At 38.7% G+C, this 21,056-nt stretch overlaps 2 protein-coding genes and 1 long non-coding RNA gene across 3 annotated transcripts; 1 reads left to right on the plus strand and 2 right to left on the minus strand.

Annotated features, from left to right (window-relative positions):
* Positions 1–1,528: 1,528 nt before the first annotated feature.
* Positions 1,529–4,530, minus strand: LOC136278515 (uncharacterized). Its single transcript, XR_010716371.1, has 3 exons — positions 4,408–4,530; positions 3,096–3,195; positions 1,529–2,119 (listed from the first exon to the last, which is right to left on the minus strand). It is a non-coding gene; the product is annotated as an uncharacterized lncRNA (long non-coding RNA).
* On the plus strand, positions 3,532–11,868 carry LOC136278513 (betaine--homocysteine S-methyltransferase 1-like). The gene is made up of 8 exons (XM_066161984.1): positions 3,532–3,655; positions 8,563–8,681; positions 8,778–8,969; positions 9,217–9,364; positions 9,781–9,984; positions 10,265–10,395; positions 10,666–10,763; positions 11,193–11,868. Exons 1-8 carry the CDS (start codon positions 3,586–3,588, stop codon positions 11,374–11,376), a joined length of 1,146 nt encoding a protein of 381 aa, XP_066018081.1. The 5' UTR covers positions 3,532–3,585; the 3' UTR covers positions 11,377–11,868.
* Positions 11,869–11,871: 3 nt separating this feature from the next.
* On the minus strand, positions 11,872–20,996 carry LOC131790399 (dimethylglycine dehydrogenase, mitochondrial-like). The gene is made up of 15 exons (XM_059107609.2): positions 20,849–20,996; positions 20,165–20,327; positions 19,725–19,823; positions 18,860–19,049; positions 18,144–18,323; positions 17,285–17,510; positions 16,649–16,887; positions 15,887–16,098; positions 15,283–15,540; positions 14,931–15,061; positions 14,057–14,274; positions 13,757–13,914; positions 13,290–13,349; positions 13,068–13,202; positions 11,872–12,539 (listed from the first exon to the last, which is right to left on the minus strand). The coding sequence occupies exons 1-15, from the start codon at positions 20,974–20,976 to the stop codon at positions 12,309–12,311; spliced, it is 2,628 nt and encodes an 875-aa protein (XP_058963592.2). The 5' UTR covers positions 20,977–20,996; the 3' UTR covers positions 11,872–12,308.
* Between the last annotated feature and the right edge of the window lie 60 nt (positions 20,997–21,056).

The raw sequence follows: 21,056 nt of genomic DNA on the forward strand, positions 1-21,056 counted from the left end.
TTTTCGCCTTTGTCAGTTGCACACGGAACAGCAAGGCAAGCTTAAACCGCAAATCACACGCGAGGAAGGTGCATTACACTGTTTTACGCTTCTCTCCTCGCACGTGACTCGCACTGCGCGCTCGCCTCGCATTTGTCTCTGTTCGGCTAGAAAACCCTACAAAAAACATTCACCTTTTCTGTAACCTACCAATAATCATGAAAATATAATTTTTTTTTTCTGACTTATCTAAAATTTCAATCAGTTGTCTTTTATCTCTCACGCCTCATTACAACTCCTGTACAATGCGTGCGTTATAATTGGTCTATTTGACATATCGTATTTTACAGTAACTTTGTTTGACTGGACACCTTTTTCTTTAATTTGATACCAGACATGTTACAAATTTCTTTTAAAATCTTTTTCTGTCCTTTTCTGTAAGTTACAGAACCTGGTTTCTTTTTTTCAGGTTTATGGCCTAACTATCAGCAATAAGGTTGTTACGCACGGACCAAGAAGACCACTTCAACCCTTTAACCCCTAAGACTGACTATCGTGTAATTGCTCCTTACAATATCACCCTTGAATCACACATAAAGGTTACGAGAATAAAAGAAATCATCACCAAGTAACGTAACTCTTGATTGTTAGACAAAATCTACTACTGACAACAGTATGGAAAATATGCATACTCACCTTACAATGTAAAAAGGTAATACAATATGTAGATGTGTGACATCTTCATTCGATTTTTTTCAAATTAAAGATTTGGTCTTTTGCTCTAAACAACTACTAACAATCATGCATTAATTAACTGCGCTCGATCTAGTTTAAAAGTGCATTATTTTACCCACCCGCAACACAATTGCATACCGGGCGGGAGGAGTACTTCTTCGTAATATGGTACTCACGACATGCCGCTGAATGGGACTTTATTTTCAAAACTTTATCACATAGTGGACATGCATTTTCAATAGACTTTCTCTAACGGCATATAAAGAAATCGACTAACTGGACATTGCGACAATGACAATTGCCCAACACTGCTGGGTTTATAATTGGCCACAAAATATACTATAATGGACTAAGGATTCTGAAATGCAACCAACACACAATTAGCAAAAAGGTTCCAAAGTGCCCTCTCCTTTCTCTCACCTTTGAAAGCATTTTACAACAACTGAATGATGGCGTGGCTCACAATTCTAATCTGTACTAGCTCATTTGGGTCGATCGGATAATTACAAACCAAAGCTAGTGAACTTACGGGACTCCTTGAAATGGATACGACTAGTTACCAAGTCGAACATGAACTTCAAGGTCTGAAATCGGATTCCTTTCACACAAAAGCGTTCCTGGCGTCGAACGAAATAACACAATTCTTTTTTAACATCTTTATGAACAAATTTTTGCAGTATTATTATTTCATCTGTGAAACTTTAAACTCCAGTCAATCTAATAGACAACTTCAACTAAAACGTATTAACACCGTTTTTTATAGTTCCATGCATGTTGTACTAAATTATATTGTAATTCAAATAAAATCACTTCATTACCATCAAAAGTTTAATAACGTTTAAAACAATCAAACATACATCTATTCACAGTATCATACTGTTGCCAAGTACTCTTAGTAATCTTTATCAATAGTATATCGAAATTATTAACACTGTTGCAAAAACTAATATTCCCTTACTGTTTGACTTTATCATTATATGCGTCATTAATTAAAACATAGTCATCTGAAAATAATTGGTGACTCTTTTAATTAATTTTTCATATTCATATCAACTCTTAACTCATGCATATCTTGGACAAAAAGTGATTTCTTTTTTTCACATCAGGTCAATGTCATGATCTTTGAATAGTTTTAACTTAATTATCATCCATTTTCATGTCACTAAAAAAGCTGTCTTGATGTGACCATTAATTACTGTCAAGTCACTTCCAATTACTTTTAACGTGTTTTTAATATCCTGTACATGTTTACTTCCAGTACACCTTCACATCCTACAAGTTCATAAATATTTAACCCTGAGATATTACAAATCCTCTCATCCATTATTTTCATGTTGTCTAGAAAACATCAGGAGGCTTGAACTGATACTTCTAACCTGTGCTCAATCAACATTCTTCACTATCCCTAAAACAAAAAGAAAAAGAAAAAGTGTCTCACTGGATAAACCGTTCACTACAAACAAACTGACTTAACCCTTATACCCATAACACTAATAACCATCTAATTTCTTCTAACACTATCACACTTGAATCAAACGTTTAATCACAAGAATAAAGGAAATGATCACAAATTCAACAAGCTTTTGATTATTAGTGAAATTCTCCTATTCAACACCTTACCCTTTAACCTGTAACAGTGACTGGTATCTAATTGCTCCTTACAAGACCACCCCTGAATAAAACATTAACACCATGAGAATAAGGGAAATTATCAACAACTAAAGAAACTCAAGATTGTTAAACAAATTCTCCTTTCCAGAACCTTAAGAAGTGTATAGAGAATGTATGGACAATATGCATATTCATGTTAGGGTGTAAAGGGTTAAAAAATGTAAAAATAACTATATGGACAGTATGCATACAGATGTTAAGGTGTAAAGGGTTTAATTAACTTACATAAGAAATTCATTAATCATCAATTAAAACCTTTAAAATCCCTGACCCTCTTGCCTGCTCTATTCAACCACAATTTGAAAATAAATGATTCTTTGTGTGATCAACGCATATTGTAGAATTATGCAAGTCACCTATCAGTTTATGGTCCCGCTATTTAAGTTTCTTGAGTAAGCATCATTTTGTAGCTATATTTCCACAATTGACCAGATAATCAATCAAAGTGACTTAACTTAAAAACTGGACCCTAGTTCAAGGGGGAACACAATTCATCAAAACAATGACCTTAACCAGGTATAATTTTCATTGTCCCACTCCCTCCCCTCTCCTTCTACTGATGTCCTTGGGACTAATTTATTTTTCTCTCCAGCTTTCAGCTGCCATAAAAATCAAGACAGTACCTATAATTTTCGCTGACAATATAATTTGCAATTACATAATGTACTTTCCAAATTACACCGGCTCTGAAAGCTACTAATATTACTTACCATTCAAAAACATCATACTGCTATGCATATATCATCTTCTTAAATGACTTCAATGGCACATTGCTCAACCAGTATCACTCCCAATATGACACACTTTACCCTGAAAAAAATCAAACAATAGTACATAAAAACCTTTTGTCTTTTTATTGTCACATCCTTGATGACAATCACAGAATAGTATATGCATCATACATCTATTGGTAATTGTGAAAAGCAGCTCTTTGAGAAACCCTATCAATTGGCTGTCGGCCAGAAAATAACCATTAGGTTATCAATTAGTAAAAGACCCATGATTCCTTTCCGTCTTGAAATGACCTGTCACTTATCACCTGATGACAACCTTTTCTGAAATAGGTGTATGCCCTTGGCCAGACTTGAGCTCACTATTTCAGTATACAATTCCGACACCCGTAATATCACTACATTTGATCCCAAGGATCCAATACCATCCAGGTATCCCAGTTACCCTGCTCACAGGGTCTAGTTCTGTATGGAGAGAAGGGGCTATGTTAAAGCGGGAGTGTGGACACCAGAAGCTACAGTAGAGCATCCAGAAGCAGGTAAGATCTATTCCTTCTGTTTTCGAGGATTGATCGTATGTGTCGAACAATTTCAACACAATGCCCTATTTGCATATGTATAGTGGAAACCTAACTTTAAAATGCGACCAGCGTCGATCTCAGACACCACATTTCATCACCACATACAATCAGGAGTGCGTTGCAGTGAGTATAGGAGGTGAAAAACATAATCACTTGCGAAAAAATAAGAAACATCAGAGGGAGAGGGTCCTTAAATATAGTAACTGATAATTCGAACCCTGTCTAAATAACATGGATCTCCCGAATTTGTTTCGGAAATTTAACTCCTCTCTTTGTGATGTTACGTGGTACCCCTTAAATCCTCAAGAATAACTTAGCGGCCCCTTCTTGTCAGGCAATTCATCAGTGGATTAATTTAAACTGAAGGGACAAAAAGTGTGAATGACCCCCACTAGTTGAACTATAATTTGCATAATGCATGTAGTTGTTTACATTGACTAGACCCAGTGAACAGGGTAACTGGGATACCTCGATGGTACTGGATCCTTGGAATCAAGTGTAGTGATACTATGGGTGTCGGACTAGTATACTGAAATAGTGAGCTCAAGTCTGGCTAAGGCATACACCTATTTCAAAACACAGGCATGCTCTGCATGCAAGAGTTATTTTTTGTAGGGTGGGTGGATTACTTGAAACGTTGTTAGTGGTCTACATTCTTACAAAAGGAAAGAAGAGTATTAACGCGGAAAAGAACGAAAATGTCGAATTACCTCACACACAGGTATTTTGTGGTAAATTATGTGTGTTGCGCGAATAAATGTCACCAAAAATAAACTGTATTGGTGCCACGGATACCTGTTACTACAAAATGCAGACAGCAGACTGCAGACCGGATACAAAATATAGACTGCAGACTGCAGAGTGGGTACAAAATGCAGACGGAGAATCTGAAGAGTTTTTACGTCTGGTATATAATAACATGTCATCTTGCAGCTTACCGAGCGTCACGCAATCGCTTTTCCGCGATCAGCCTTCACCATTATTTGCACTATTGTGGAAAATTCCTGGCCCATTTCTTGATGAAAATCGATCGTAATATAATTTCAAGCCTTTAATATAGTCTTCTTACTTTGCGCGCGAGTTGGTTGGTGTGATGTCTGTACAGATTTTACCAACGTAATAAAAGTAGATGACGTGAATAACAGTAATGGTAAAGCAAGCTTAAAACGGCAGAAATCGCCAGAAACTACAACGGATACACAGGGTATGAGTAATTTTTATTGATTTTATGAGAAAAATGTTTATATTTCGAAATATTTATCGTTGTAAATCGACCATATTTCGTTCCCTGTACACTGTTATCGTAGCTACGTTCCCTGGCATCAAGTGAATCCAACATGCCGTCTTTCTTCACTATCAGTTTGCATCCGTTAGAGTTTTGTTCTTTAGTCTCACGGTAAGAGTGTTGTTCAACAGATTGCATAGAGTATATGCAGTTTGGTTTCAGATTTTGCTTTTAACAACAAGTGTACGTTTTTCAACTAAGACATTGGCATACTTGGCATACTTGGCATACAAGGCATTCAAGGCTTTCATGGCTTTCAAGCGTTGGTGACTCAATCCGTTCGAAAATTACCGCTCAATAACATCTTTTAGCGTGGATTGGCCGCGAACAATACGACTTGTGTATGCGTCTGTAAGTATTTTGATCGTTTGCGCCGTGACACTCCGGGTGATCGTAATCTAAATACGTTGAAATATAAAACGACTGACAAAAGAGTTTTATACGTCAAATACGTATACGTTTTATACGTCCCGTGGTTCGTCATGTGATCCGGCCCTGTCTGTGCATGACAACGTCAATCATCATAAAGATAACACGCGTGATCAGCATGTGAACACTTCATTGGATCACAGTTGGTTGTCATGGTGTTGAGAGCCCAATGACCACTGGGTACTATTGCGCAATTTTTCCATTTTGTGGCGGAGGAAAAAAAAAAAAAAAACTAGACCCTGGGAGCAGGGTAACTGGGATACCTGGATGGTACTGGATCCTTGGAATCGAGTGTAGTGATACTACGGGTGTCGGACTAGTATACTGAAATAGTGCGCTCAAGTCTGGCCAAGGGCATACACCTATTTCAAAACATAGGCATGCTATGCATGCAAGAGTTCCTTTTTTGTAGGGTGGGTGGATTACTTGAAACACCGTGAGTGATGTCTACATTCTTACAAAAGGAGAGAAGAATATTAATGTGGGAAAGAACGAAAATGTCGAATTACCTCACTCACAGGTATTTTGTGGGAGATTATGTGTTTTCGAATAAATGTAACCAAAAATAAACTGTATTGGTGCCACAGATACCTGTTAGTACAAAATGCAGACAGCAGACTGCAGACGGGATACAAAATATAGACTGCAGACTGTAGAGTGGGTACAAAATGCAGACTAAGAATCTGAAGAGTTTTTACGTCTGGTATATAATAACATGTCATCTTACAGCTTACCGAGCGTCACGCAATCGCTTTTCTGCAATCCGCCTTCACGATTATTTGCACTATTGTGGAATATTCCTGGCCATTTCTTGATGAAAATCGATCGCAATATTATTTCAAGCCTTCAATATAGTCTTCTTACTTTGCGCGCGAGTTGGTTGGTGTGATGTCTGTACAGATTTTATCAACGTAATAAAAGTAGATGATGTGAACAACAGCGATGGTAAAGCAAGCTTAAAACGGCAGAAAGTGCCAGAAAATACAACGGATACACAGGGTATGAGTAAGTTTTATTGATTTTACGAGAAAAATGTTCATATTTCGAAGTGTGTATCGTTGTAAATCGACCATACTTCGTTCCCTGTACTATTCCTTATAACGTGCAGTTCCTCTCGTAACTTAACACCGAGTCACACAACGCGTGACGCGTTCATGAATTAATCGTTGGCTTTTTCTCGAGACGTGAGCTTGAGCCGCTTGTGACAAGACAATTGCGTAAACAATATTTAATATAACAACATTATACACAAAAAAACACAGGGTTTTGGATCACGTATTTATTAAAAAAGAATATCCATACAACTACAATGAAAACAAACATAAGATTCACTTTTCTGATCGTGAAATTAATACCATTCGTACTGTTATCGTAGCTACGTTCCTTGCCATCAAGTGAATCCAACATGTCGTCTTTCTTCACAAGCAGTTTGCATTCCATATAGTTATGTTCTTCAGTCTCACGGTAGTAGCGTTGTTCAATAGATTGCATAGAGTATAAGAAATTTGGTTTCAGATTTCAGATTTTGCTTTTTACAACAAGTGAACGTTTTTCAACTAAGACATTGGCATACTTAGCATACAAGGCATTCAAGGCTTTCATGGCTTTCAAGCGTTCGCGACTCAATCCGTTCCAAAATTACCGCTCAATAACATCTTTCAGTGTGGATTAGCCGCGATTAATACGACTTGTATATGCGTCTGTAAGTATTTTGCGCGTTTGCGCTATAATGCTCCAGGAGATCGCAATCCAAATACGTTAAAATGCAAAACAACTGACCAAAGAGTTTCATGAGCAAAATCTCGTGTTCGTCATGTGACCCGGCCCTGTCTGTGCATGACAACGTCAATCATCATCAAGATAACACGCGTGATCAGCATGTGAACACCTCATTGGATCACAGTTAGTTGTCATGGTGTCGAGGGATAACACGCGTGATCAGTATGTGAACACCTCATTGGATCACAGTTAGTTGTCATGGTGTTGAGGGCCCAATGACCTCTGGGTACTATTGCGCAATTTTTCCATTTTGTGGCGGAGGAAAAAAAAAAAAAAAAGACGACAAAAAAACAAAGGCATTTTATGACTGGGCTACCACAGGTATCCCAGTAAAAAAAAGACGACAAAAAACCAAAGGCATTTTATGACTGGGCTACCACAGGTATCCCAGTAAATTATGACTGGGCTACCACAGGTCTCCCAGTAAATAAAGGGGTAAATTTCTAAAGAAACTGTGGTGCTGCGTTCAATCGCTCTGACGAAGGGCTAACGCTCGAAACGTCAGCTTTTTTACCCTTTACGGTGGTTAATTTACGTTTTCAACCCAGTTATTAACACTAAATTACCTGCTAGTTGTTAACACGAAATTACCTGCTAGTTGTTTACATTGGCGCGAGCGTAATGACGCAGATAAATGTAATTTCTGCATATTCTTTTGTAAGAGCATCAAAAAACTTGTTCAACCGGATTTTCAAGATAAGTCTGTTCAACTACACCATGTTATCATATGGAAAGAGAGAACCGATGAACTGTAGAACCGAGTAACTGAGGAACCTGGGGAACGGGCAAAGGAGAAAGAAGAATGGTGTTCGGAGAACGGGATATGAGGGTCGGGAGCAAGAATTGGAGTACAAAGAGCGTAAAGGAAGGAACGGGGAAAGGGAATGGCAGGGGGTAAATGGAAAATCGTTGAAAAAAATGGCATCTGTGATAATGTCAGTTATAGAGGGGCAATCAAAATTTAGAAAACGAGAAATGGAGAGCGTGTGAGAAGAAGTTGGAGCGAGAAAGAGGAATACAATGTCGAGACTACAGAAGGAAAAATCCCTATTGGAGGTTGGGAAATGTAGAATGGGGAATGACGAAGCGGAAATGCTGCGCAGAGAATGTGCAATGGAAAAGGCTGAATTGAAAATAAAATAGGAAACAGAAAATAAAGAATAAGGACCGGAAAATATGTATTGGCATGGAAAATTCAAAATGTCGAATGTCAAATACGAATAAAAATTTAAAAGAGGAGGAAAGACATAAAAGATAAGACGTAAGGGATGAATTACGGGCCATAAAAATGAGATGGATGGAAACCGAGAGTCTTTTTTGTTCCAATGGTTAAAGGAAGACAATAAATGTTTCTTACTTCTGTTTTGTTTAGTCTTGCAACTGCATCGAGAGTTTCTTCGGGCAGGCGCCGATGTGATGCAGACGTTTACTTTCTACGCCAGTGATGACAAGTTACGCAATCGTGGTAACACGGCTTCCGAGAAGATTGGGGTAAGAACAACTCAGTTGAAGTTTCTTTCAAATCGATTTAGGGTAGTGATTTAAAAATAAACTTTGATCGAGTTGTTTGTCTTCGTTCTGTTTAAGTGCAAGCGCATCAATCAAGCTGCGTGTGATCTCGCGCGTCAAGTGGCCAACGAGGGCGACGCCCTCGTAGCAGGTAACATCTGCCAAACGCCCTCATACATGTCAGGACTTGGTAAAGAAGCCGTTCAGAGAGAGTTTCAGGAACAAATCGACATTTTTGTCAAGAATGACGTGGATTTTCTGATCGGAGAGGTAACGTTACATCTTCCTACGCTTTGCATTACTTGAACATAATCAGTACCGTAATTCCGCCCCAGTAACTAAGCAACACAAGAGTTTCTGTTCATAGTAATTTTGAAATAACTTTGGTTTACCCTTTTCACAGCTTTCCACACAGCTTTCCACATCGGACATGAATTATCCTATGTGCAGCATATGGCTTGTTTCATGAACTCTGGTCAAAATAGGGAATGTGAACTGATTAAATTGTCTTTGTTAGTTGTTTTTCTATGTAGAGGAGGCAGAATGGGCCCTTGAAGTGATGAAAGCCACAGGAAAACCAATTGCCATGTGCCTTAACATCTGTTCTGCCGGAGATTTGGAAGGAGTGTCTGTTGAAGAGTGTGCTGTGAGAATCGCTAAAGCAGGTAACAGTTATCTGAAGCTCTGCTAGCCTTCCTTCGATGCCTTACTACTTCGATGCTTTAAACCCGCCCAAAGACTGGGTTTGTCTCAAGTGTTTGTCTCATGGGAGCTATACTAAGGCATGAGTTTCTCAATTTAGTTGAATGAATCTGCGTCTGAGTCTGGAACGAGATTTTCTTCTCTAACAGCCGAGGAAATCACGCTGGCTTTTTCCGCACACGATCACGGGCTCAAGCGTGAATGAGCAAAATATTATACGCATTACGTCTGGAGTAACAAGACACAATAAACGGTATCATGCATGTATATGCAGTTATCTGCAGGCCACATTCTAGGCTCTTAGCCAAATAAAAGGAAGAAAAAACTACCATGAATTACAAAATGATACAATTTTTTTGTTTTTCTTATTTTTCGGCAGGTGCCGACATGATCGGTGTGAATTGTTACTACGATCCGGACGTATGCTTGGAAACCATGAAGATTATGAAACAGGCCCTGGAAAAGGAAGGACTCAAACGTCATCTGATTGTTCAGCCAATGGGTTACAAGACACCGGAGTGTCTCGACCACACTAACCCAGCCAGACGAATGGGGATTACAGGACTAGCGGAGTTTCCTTATGGTGTGATAGTTAAGATACTGCAATTTTTAATTGACTGTCGAGAGTGATTTGGAATGCGCGTGGTTCTGCTTTACTTTGCTCTCTTATTTTTTTTTCGATTTATTAACAAACTGTGAAGCCTAGAACCACCTTGTTAACCTTGAAAGTGCCACTTCACTACTCCTAAGTAATGTAATTTTGATGTCTAACTCACTTACCTGAGAACTATTATTTCCGGGATATTTCCCCGTTTGACACGTTCTATTGGCGCAAACACTCTTTATTTTCCCTTTTCTTTTAGCTATGGAGACTCGTTTGCTCACTCGGTTTGACATGCACAAGTACGCTCGTAAAGCTTATGATATGGGCATTCGATACATTGGAGCATGCTGTGGAATGGAGCCTTATCACGTTCGAGCCATAGCTGAAGAGGTCTCTAGTTTCATGTCATGAGTAACTAAGATAAATTAAAGTAAAATCCGTCGTCCCACAATGTATCTACTTGAACATTTTTGCAGAGAAAATACAAAATGCATCAGCGAACAAAATGAATGAAATCGTGCATGAAAATGCTTGGGTTTGCAAGCTTTCTTTCAATCTTTGTTGTGGATCGTGCATGTTTTTGACAAATAAGAAAGAAGAGATATTCAAACTACAATCAAAGCTCGACATATCTTTTTTTTTTATTGTTGCTGTTACCAGCTTGCAAAAGAACGTGGTAAATTACCTCCAGCTAGCGAGAAGCATGCCCCATGGGGAGACGCCTTACGGCAGCACACATATCCTTGGGTTAGAGCCAGGTAAGAGAACCCCTCAGGGATTAAACTAAGCAAAGGTTAGTTGTGATGAAAGGCATAGCCTATGAGGAGGAGAGGCCTTTCGGCAGCACATTCGCCGTAATTTAGGGCCAAATGAGATATTACCCCTGGGATCTGACAAAGGAAACGTACAGTACCTCTGATGACAAGCTTGGTTTAAAGGCACTCGCAATCCTGCAGCAAAACTAAACCCGAGGGTTAAAGTTCGAAAAAAAAAATTGAAATGCCAGGGGTAAAGTAACTAATGCTAATAAGTGATGCCTTCGATAATTTGTGCGCAAATGCTGATCCAAGAATGATAACATTTTAGTCTTTAAAGCCAAATAAGTTCTGGCAAGTGCAACTGATACAAAAAAATTTAAAATATGCCGAAGTTCCAAAAAACTTTTTTTTACCGTTAATGATTTTCAGGGCTCGCCGATCTCATTGGGAGAACTTGCAGCCCACTAGTGGTCGGCCATTCAGTAGCGCTTTACGTGAGCTGGATTCACAGTGGGGAAATCTTAAGGTGGCAGACAAAAACATGATTCAACAAAAGACTCTGACTACTGACGAGGAACTGCATAAGCTTGCTGCATACGCAGAGACTCACTGAACCATGAAACTTGAATGTTTTGTACTCTGTTTGCATTAATTTCGGCTTTTCCAAAGTCTTCCTTTTCATGTCTTGAATTCTCTCGCTAAGTCATCCGTCTAGATACGTTTTCAAGGGACATTTAATGACACATTGTGTGATAAGATATTTGTCTTAAGCTTGGAGGTATCAAACGACTTGTTAAAAATTTTTTTGTTAATTGTGGATTTTTCGTTGTCAATCGCTCTGCATCAAAAAGAGTTTGTCATAATTTAGCATTTGATCCTTAGCGTTTCTGGTTATAGATAATTCAATTAGGAACTACCCCAATGGACTTCTTCATAAACTAACTTAGCATAAATAATGATGGTGGTGTCTGAGTAACCGACCCGCCTTCGGCTCGCTGTGGTTGTTTGCGGGTCAGCCAATGTGTTGATATCAGAAAATTAAATTAAAACGAATGAACGTGAGCTGTAAAAGTCAATAGGATGCATAATAAACGCTGACACCTTTCTTTTGCTCGAAAGATTTATCTATTCACAAGCCCTGAGGCAGGTTGAAAACTATTACAATGTTCTTTTAACATCACAACATCACATTTTTAGTGTGTATCTTAAAAAAACCCCCATAAGAATGAGTTCTGATCAATGCGAACTCAAAATCACACACTGTACAGAATATGAACGTGTTAGGTCATCCAAACCGTAATGGGTTTCGATGTATAGACACGAGAAGGAAGGCACAAAGCGTGTTCTATCTGTCAGGATTAAATCCTCTAAGGAAGGCTTCTGATCGGAGGGGTGTGTTGCTGTATTCAATCTTTAGCTTCCTCTTGCGAAGACAAAGAGCCGTGTAAACGTAATGAGTTATTTCTTAGAACTAATGAATAGGAAAGGGAATGTCTAATGAGAGGGGAGGGGGGGGATGATAGTGCTTTGTTGTCTCCTTATACATTATAAAGCAGCCTTTCCTTTGATTAATTTGGCAGCTTTTAGTTGCCGTCTTGTGCGCACAGGTTCTGTATCGAACAGTGGTTCTTTTACTACTGTTGCGGGGCATTTGGCTCCCAAAAGCTCCACTTCAACCCGGGATCCAAGTTCCGTCAGTTCAAGAGGTAAGTAAGCCATTGCGATGCTCTCCTTAAGTCTGTAACTGTACGCTCCAGATGTCGTGTTACCAACAACCTGCCAAAGAGGTTTGCTTTAGTGTAAAGTTCACAGAGGTACGATTCCAAGGAATATGATTGGGAATATATGGTCAGAGAACGGATAGGGTGGTGAACGAGTAACATGGACTCTGGGTTTTGGGATGGTGGAGAAGGGAAAAATGGAGCCTGGGATGGTGGAGAAGGGAAAAATGGAGCCTGGGATGGTGGAGAAGGGAAAAATGGAGCCTGGGATGGCTGAGAGGAAAAGGAACAAAAGACGAGGAAGCCGGTAGAAAGCTTGTCAGACAGACCATGAGGCAACACGGTGAATCAGATTTTCAAAATTTTTCGGCTGTTCTGTGACTCATAAAAATGTTGAGGTCTTAGGATTCCTTTTTTCTTGATTCAATAAACTTTAACCGCTGGTCCTGAATTGATAAGGTGCTGCTGTAACTTAAACTCGTGTGATCATGAGTCGTGAAATCTATAGAAAGATGAGTTTCATAAACAATTTTGGAGGGTGGAAAAAGGAAACGAAAACAAAAGCAGATAACAAGTAACATACTTTTCCTCCAAACCAAATAGTTTCATTTCCTTCAGGATCCACATCAGTTGTGTCCACCGTTAACATGCAGAGTTTCTTTTTGATTCCATTCTCCTTGTGTTGAAGTAAACTTTGTCGCCCAATGAAGTCCACGCCCTACGAACAAATAGAGCGTTGCTTTTTAAGCTTGAGTTCAGTCACCAAATGTAATATAACGTTCAGCTATGTCAGTGTTTAGTTTACCTTCTCAAATTTGATGAAATAATCCAAGCCAGCCTCTAGAGGGGTGGTGTCCATATTCATCTATTGGAAAGTGAGATAATGAATACATTTTTTCCTCACTCAAATATAATGTAGCTATTTAGTTTCTACCCTGTGCCGGTCTGTCAGTCAGCTGACACGGACAGGTGGGCGAGAAAAAAAATGGCGGGATTTTCAGCAGAAGTCACATGGAAGAGAGAGAGAGCCCTTTCTTCCCTCCTCTTATTACTTTCTCTCGTCTCGCTGCCGTGCAATCCCGCTTTCAGTCAAGTCTTTTTCATAGGACGTAAAGAGGAAGCCACAGAGATCTCAAACTATGCGAGGACCACTCCACAAAAAACTACCAAACGAACAACAAGGAATCAGATCAACTTGATCACGCCTTATATCTATAGCTTGACCTGAGGATACTCAGCTTGTGAGAGATTGAATTGAAAGACACACTTTACCTCTTGTCCCCAGGCCCTAAATCCTTTTTCAATTCTCAGCGCCGTCATGGCATAAGTACCAAAGTCTCCAATACCAAACTCCTTCCCAGCTCTCAACAGAGCTTCGTACAGCTCAGCTGTGTGTTCATTCTTGTGGTATAACTCCCAACCGAGTTCACCTACAACCCAATGAAAATATCAGGAACACTTGTCATTTTCTAAATAATGCAAAGTGATCAAAGAGGTCGAACCTGGAAATACTCAAAAAATTTATGGCCAAGAAATCAAGACCAGATTTCTACTACCCAAAGTTCTACTCACCAGAGTACGAAATTCGCATAGCACGCACAGGAAGACCAGCTAGTTCAATGTCCTTAAAAGTCAAGAATTTAAATTGGCTGTTGCTCATATCAGTGGGAGTAAGTTTGGACAGGACGCTGCGGGAGTATGGCCCTGCTATACCCAACACTGATATATCATCTGTTACATTTTCAATAGTGACATCAAAATTCCCCTTCCTGGCATGGTCTTTTAACCATCTACAAAGAATTGGAGAACAAAAAAATAGCATTTTTAACGAACATCCCGTCTCTCTCCTCCCGCAATGGAAAGAGCGCAGATTACAATTCCTGTTTATTAAAAAAGAAAGGTAAGGATTAGTGAGGAGGGAGTGGTGAATGATAACGAATGTAGAGCCTCTACAACATGTCAAATTGTTGCAGGTAAATTTGATTAAAGTCTTTTTTTATGAGAGTCAAAGAGGCGCGTCACAAAATACCGCACTGTGCATCCTGTACTTCGCGCATCATAACTTTTGGAATTAAGCGTAATTTGCAAAATTAAGATGGCATCCCATCTTGCTGGTTAGCTTGCTTGGCATAAAACGGAAGTTTTGTGAAATCATCATTTGAAAAAAGACTCGACATTTGTATAAAGGAAGGAAAAGAAAATTTAGCATTGGAAGTGACGGTCAGTCAGGAAAAGAACTACGAAATAGAACCACAACACAGGTAATCGGTGGTGCACAGTTGTGGTGGATTCCCTCAGCAACGTACACGTACACTGTATCCATTCATTAAGTTGTTTCAGAATAATAAATTGATAATTACGTTACACAGTTTTTTTGGTTGATGAATGCAGATGTGTTATGTACACAATGTACAGCAGTTACAGCAACTTAAAGCGTCGCACTAACCTGAGATCATGAAACTCTGAAGAACTTCCTGTCAACAAGAAATAATGCTCAGGTGACACAGTGGAAACAGTCAGCTCAGCATATACTCGGCCTCTTGGACTTAGCATGTGGCTGATGTTGGTGCAGCCGACCTGAAAGGAGCAAAAAAACTTAAACCTTTTTTACAGTTTGTTCCTCATCGCAACTCATTCGCTGTGTTTTCCAAGTTCTCTATTGCCCAAAGACAGACCTTAGAAAATGCTTACGGAATTTGCTCGTTCATAAACTCAAACTTAAGTTTATAGATTTGTTTCAAGTGAAATTGGCATGTTTTTTGTTCTGTTAAAAGACAACAACACCTCTAGTCCTTTACCTTGGGTAAAACATTAGCCACCATTATATCCATGAATTTTGTAGCATCTTTTCCTTTCACTTCAAACTTTCCAAATGGTGTCAGATCGATAACACCAACTTTGTTGAGAACTAATTCGTATTCTCGTCCAACTGGTTCAAACCAGTTTGTCCTCCTAAAGCTCGGCTTATAACCACCATGATCACCTGACAGAGCAAACCAGTTTGGCTGCTCCCAACCCACATGGAATCCCATTTCTGCTCCTCGTTCTACAAGACGCTGCAAATAAATAAAGGGTTCTTAAAAGTTTGAAAGGTATAAAACTATTTATTGGTTTGTGCACTGTTTATCAACCCGAAAAATTGAAGATACGAGAAATCTCGTCTTAACACAATACTTGGATACTATCGAGCAACAAACAAATGAGCATCAAAAGGAATCTGGGATATAAACACTTTTGCTTCAGTAGCCTACTACGTCTAAAAAACTTAAACAGCTACATTTCCCGTGTTTCAGGCAATTTTCTTGTTTTAATCTGTGTTCCAACTGGTTCCTCGTGATGACTTCTTTTACTCTGATTGGCTTCAAGTCGAGTCAGACTTTTAGATCTAAAGACAGACCTTACCTCAAAAATACCATTCTTTCTGACTGGTCGTCCTGCAGGCCTTTCTAGTTTAGGATGACCAATTTGGTTATTTAAGCCATACGATTCCCTCGTTTTAGCCATCACATACTCCTTTGATGTCCAGTTGCCATAGCGACCCTGATCTAGTTCAGTCAAATCATAAGGTGGCTCTCCATCTATCATCCAGTCCGCAATGTATTTACCAATGCCACCTTATATTAAAAAATCCAATGGTTTGGTTTGAGGTTCATGTAACTTTATTAATTCAGGGGTGCTATTAAGCTGAGATGAAGACACACTGGCCCATTGGTTAGTGCGCTGGACTCAAGCTTAAAAAGTCCAGGTTTGAGAACCTGCCAGGTCATTGTGTTGTGTTCTTGGGCAAAAGTCAATAGCGTCACGGAGCCTATCTCCACCCAGGAGTATAAATGGGTACTAGTGAATGGGGAGGGAAGCCTGTTAGAGCAGCAGATGGAGTAGTCTCCCATTCAGGACAGAGCGGTGATACTCCTAGTTGCCTCATGCTAAGGAAACTGGAATAAGGTCCAGCTGAGTGCAGGGCCTCTTGCCTTGAGTAAAGACTTTACCATTTTTTTAACCAGGCTTAAAGTACACAAGAGCTCATGTGTTTCAACTAAATTTTCAAGAGTAAGAGCCAAGAGACTTGTGAGTTCAACTAAGTGAGTAAAAATGTGGTGACCAGGCAAAATATCTAGAAAACTTATAGCAATGCTCATGTTGCACATATAAGCATGCACATACCTGCATGGATAATGCCATAACCAGTGCCAATAGCCAGCCACATATTGGGCTGATCAAATGCAGGCCCTATTACAGCACTGACATCAGGACTGTAACTTATAGGACCAGACACAACACTTGCAATATTGGCATCTGCCAGAACTGGAATGCGTTCCATTGCCATAGCAACATTATCACTAATTCTGTCCAGGTCACTTTCAAACAGTTCCTTTCCAAATCCTGGTGTCACACCATCCCACCTGATAAAAATGTAGATAATCATTTAATTTTTCTGATTTTGATATTACCACTCATTAAAAAATTGATGCAAGTTGTGAAAAAGCTGTGGTTCTTCATTATGGTGAAGAAGAACATAATGTTTTTGGTTTGATGACTTTATTCATGTAACTTTGAATGGAATATAAATAATGTTCATCAAGGAAAAGTTGGATTAATGTCAGTATCTGGGCCACAGTGTACCCACCCCTCCCCTAGCTCAACATTAACCCCACCTGTTATATATTAACCTTTGTTGGGTTAGGGGAGGGGTAGGTGCACACTTGCTGAGATACTGACGTTAAATTAAATCTGAAAATTTTATGACATAAAATCATATTGCTTTGCAAGAGTTGAGCAATTTAAGTATAAATAGGATACCATTCATCTTGCAACTTCATCAGGTCTGCATTTTCATATGGTCCAAATAACAAGCCTTTTCTCTCTTGTCGACAGTAGTAAGATCCTTCAAGATCCCTTATAACAGGTACTTCATGCTCTAGAGCTGCAACTTCAGGAATGGTAGATGTGACAATGTATTGATGGTGAATGGCAACCATTGGAAGCTCATGTCCTGCCATTCGACCAACTTCGCGACCCCAGAATCCTACATGCAACAACAATAAAATTATAAGTAGCATAAAATAGAATAACAAAAATAAAATTAGGTAACCACTTGATGGTGTTTACTATCATGCTGTAAATGCATTACATTCCAAATTGCATGCATTGTGACCTCAGACCTCACCAAATTAAAGTGGCTCTGCACCCTAAAATACTTACACTGAGAAAATAATTAATATTGTTTTGACAGACACTATATCAGCTGACCATCATAACGAAATGTCTTATCAAGCAACTTGAGATTTAAATTTTATGCAGAGATTAGGCATTTCTCGCATACTACTAATTTTTGCACGTGTGAGCCACCCTAACCATCAACACTCTAACATCAGAATGCATATTTTCCATACTGCTCTCTATACATTTCCTAAGGTGCTGACAAGGAGAATTTGTTTAACAATCAAGAACTATTTTATTTGGTGATCATTTCCTTTATTCTTACAACCGTATGTTTGATTCAGGGATGATATGTTGTGCTGAGAAATAAGACAGTGGTCACTCTCAAGAGTCAAAGGGTAAAAACAACAATTGCAGATGTTGAGTACTCTGAAGGAAAATGAGAAAATGTAATTTCATGTACATGACTTGCAGACATTTCTATTTTCATTTTTATTACCTGCAGCATTAACCACTTGCTTGGCTTTGATGGTTCCATGTTCAGTGTGAACATCCCAGCTGCCATCAGTTCTATGGTTCAGCCCTGTGACAGGTGCTGGCAGGTAAAGACTGGCTCCATAATTTCTTGCTCCAATTGCCAGGGCTTGTGTCAGTGAGTAAGGATCAATGTGGCCATCATCTGAAGAATTTTAATATAAATTAATGTTACACTACTATAAAATTACAGCCTTTATATCTAGCCTGACACACCTGACTATCACCAGATCTAAATAAATGTAATAAAGCAATTGAGCATGCTTATCTGCCAGGTTAAATACAGTCAAACTCGTATTAAGTTATCACCCACAAGAAATGGCATGGTGACCCCTTAATACAGGATGAATGCTCAATAAAGGTTCCATAGAATAGGGGTAATATAAAAAAACATGATTAAAAACATCACATTTTATGCCATTTATTTTCATAAATTTTGCTTGAAAGTTAAGTCTTAGTTCTTTTTTAGTGGTTCCCTTTGATTGGCTCTTACAATACATGTGGAGGACAATACAAAAAGCCAGTTGGGACTCCGCAAATGGTGACCATAACTGCTTAATTAAAGTGAAAATTACAGTAATTAATGGGTAAATATATCTGGACTTTGAAAAGCGCTGTTAAATACAGGGTTCCACAGCAAATAATTTTCAGATATACTGTAGTCACTACAGTAAAACTAACCAGGATTAAATAAGCCACCCAAAACATCATCCATTTTAAGGAGTGGATGCATCTTTGCAATTTCATCAGGAGTAACCAACCACTGGGGTGCCTTATGCCATCCTTGTCTCTGCATCTGGTATTTTGCTTCATCCATGCGTTCAGGTGTTGTACACAGCCGCAAACTGCCTGGAGTATGGAATCCTACATTCTATGAGAAATACAAACATAAACTTATTACTTGTTGTGTTCACAAGAGCTAAGATTTTCAACATTTCCAACCTTTCATCAATATTTTCAAAAACCCATTTCATTAAGTAAGCCTTTTTCCCCATACTGTTCTCTATGTAATTACTAAGGTGGTGATAGAGAGAATTTGTTTGATAATCCAGAGCCTCTTCACTAAATGATCATTCTTATTATTCTTGTGACCTCAAGGTGTGATTCAGCAGTGAAACTGTAAGTAAAAGTAATTACAAGCTTGTCTTTTATAGAGATCAAAGGGTAGGGACAATTTTATTCAAACAACTAACCAAAAAGTATATATTACCAAATAGATTCCAAGTTGCCGTGCTTCTGTTCAGTAATAGATCACAGATGACGTCAAAATGTGGTAAGATCTGTGGTAAGTGATCTATTACTGAACAGACGTACGGCAACTTGGAATCTATTTGTTTTATATAATAAAGAATTAAAAAAAAGTTTTAATGATGATGTCATCTATACGCCTGTCCTTCAATAGATCATAAGTGAGAACCAATCAGAATGCGTGCATAACTGAGCTTATTATATAAATATATATACACTTTTTAATTACCAACCTCTTGACCAAAAAAACTGAAATGTGATAATGTTGACCAAACATTTATAGTTAAATCTTAATTACCTGCCCTGTTTCTTCTTCTAATTTTGAATAAAGCTGAATGCTGTAATAGTGAAGATGTTTGACATTTATTCCAGGGTTGAAATATGTTGTCAGCCCAGCCTGTTAACAGATATGAAAACAGAAAGGTGTTATTCAATCTCAAGCATGAGTTCCCCTGAGGATTCAAACCTAACATGTTCAGATTTTGCAGTCAGATGCTGTCCCATTGAGCTACAAAGGACCTCTCACTGAGATAATGCCTTGAACTAAAATTATATGTGTCAGATACCTGTGTGCAAGAAGGCTCAGCCATGCCAGGAGCATAAACTGAAGAATGATGGTATACTATGGCTAGATTCCCTATACTCAAGTCCATGTACATCAAATTTTTTGCTACCCAATGTGTAATTACAGTTCAACATGCAACAATTTACTCTTGCACAAATATGCAATCTACTTACTGCATGCCACGTCGATCCTGCTGTTAATTCTGATTTTTCTAAGAGCACAACATCCTTCATGCCTTGTTTGGCCAAATGGTATGCAATACTGGTGCCCAGAACACCACCCCCAATGATAACAACTTCTGCATCTTCCTTCAAACGTTTGCTCAGTTTAGAAGAGCTTAAATGGAAAAATTAAAATTAAAGTACTGCACAACACATTAAAATAAATATCACTTTTTTTTTTGTATACAATTTAATTTTTTTCCAATTTTAGTGAAGCTAGAATGTCAGATAGCAATGTTCCTACCAAACTTTTAATCAAGGAAAGAAAAATTCTATTAATCCACATTTAGCTGAGGCGATCGCAAGTTTTGTATGCTGCACTTCTTTTGTGAAGTCTTCTCAAACTTTTAGAAACATTTTACTTTGTGTAGGTGTTCATTCAATAATAATGTGCAATAAAATACAAAATTTTTATTGAAACGTTTCACTCTTAGATGCGATGGTCATCGTGTAAATATTTCGTGAGTTAAAAACTAAACTTTTACTCGAATCGATCTAGAAGGTTTGACGACAATTTTCGTAAATTAATAGAAAGGCATGGAAATGTATGACATTGACGTGACCAGTGATCAGAGACTCTCTACGTGCCTGTAGCAATTTCGCCTCCGCGGAGTTTTGAAAGAACGAACCATCTACCTTGAATCTGAGCTTCCACGGCGTCGCGAAATAGAAGACAGGTAAGCACATCGCCTTAAACTGATTTCAGCGCAACTACTTCGAAATATTCCACGCAGTAAATTGCCAGCATTGAGTACGCTCGCCATATTTACATCCTCTGCTCTGTTTCCGTAGAGCAAGTTTTTAGCCAGTGTAGTACTTGATTGGATTAAATACCGTCATTCAT

Source organism: Pocillopora verrucosa, unplaced genomic scaffold (assembly GCF_036669915.1).
Source record: "Pocillopora verrucosa isolate sample1 unplaced genomic scaffold, ASM3666991v2 scaffold_116, whole genome shotgun sequence".
In the NCBI taxonomy this organism is placed as follows: domain Eukaryota; kingdom Metazoa; phylum Cnidaria; class Anthozoa; order Scleractinia; family Pocilloporidae; genus Pocillopora; species Pocillopora verrucosa.

Excerpts from the sequence above, each read along its gene's own strand:
- LOC136278513 (XM_066161984.1), top strand. The coding sequence starts at position 3,586 with ATGGAGAGAAGGGGCTATGTTAAAGCGGGAGTGTGGACACCAGAAGCT. Across the intron at positions 8,682-8,777 it reads CGGCTTCCGAGAAGATTGGG|TGCAAGCGCATCAATCAAGC; the intron begins GTAAGAACAACT and ends GTTCTGTTTAAG. Across the intron at positions 9,365-9,780 it reads TGTGAGAATCGCTAAAGCAG|GTGCCGACATGATCGGTGTG; the intron begins GTAACAGTTATC and ends ATTTTTCGGCAG.
- LOC131790399 (XM_059107609.2), bottom strand. The coding sequence starts at position 20,976 with ATGGCGAGCGTACTCAATGCTGGCAATTTACTGCGTGGAATATTTCGA. Across the intron at positions 18,324-18,859 it reads GGGTGGCTTATTTAATCCTG|ATGATGGCCACATTGATCCT; the intron begins GTTAGTTTTACT and ends AAAATTCTTCAG. Across the intron at positions 14,275-14,930 it reads TCAGAGTTTCATGATCTCAG|ATGGTTAAAAGACCATGCCA; the intron begins GTTAGTGCGACG and ends AATTCTTTGTAG.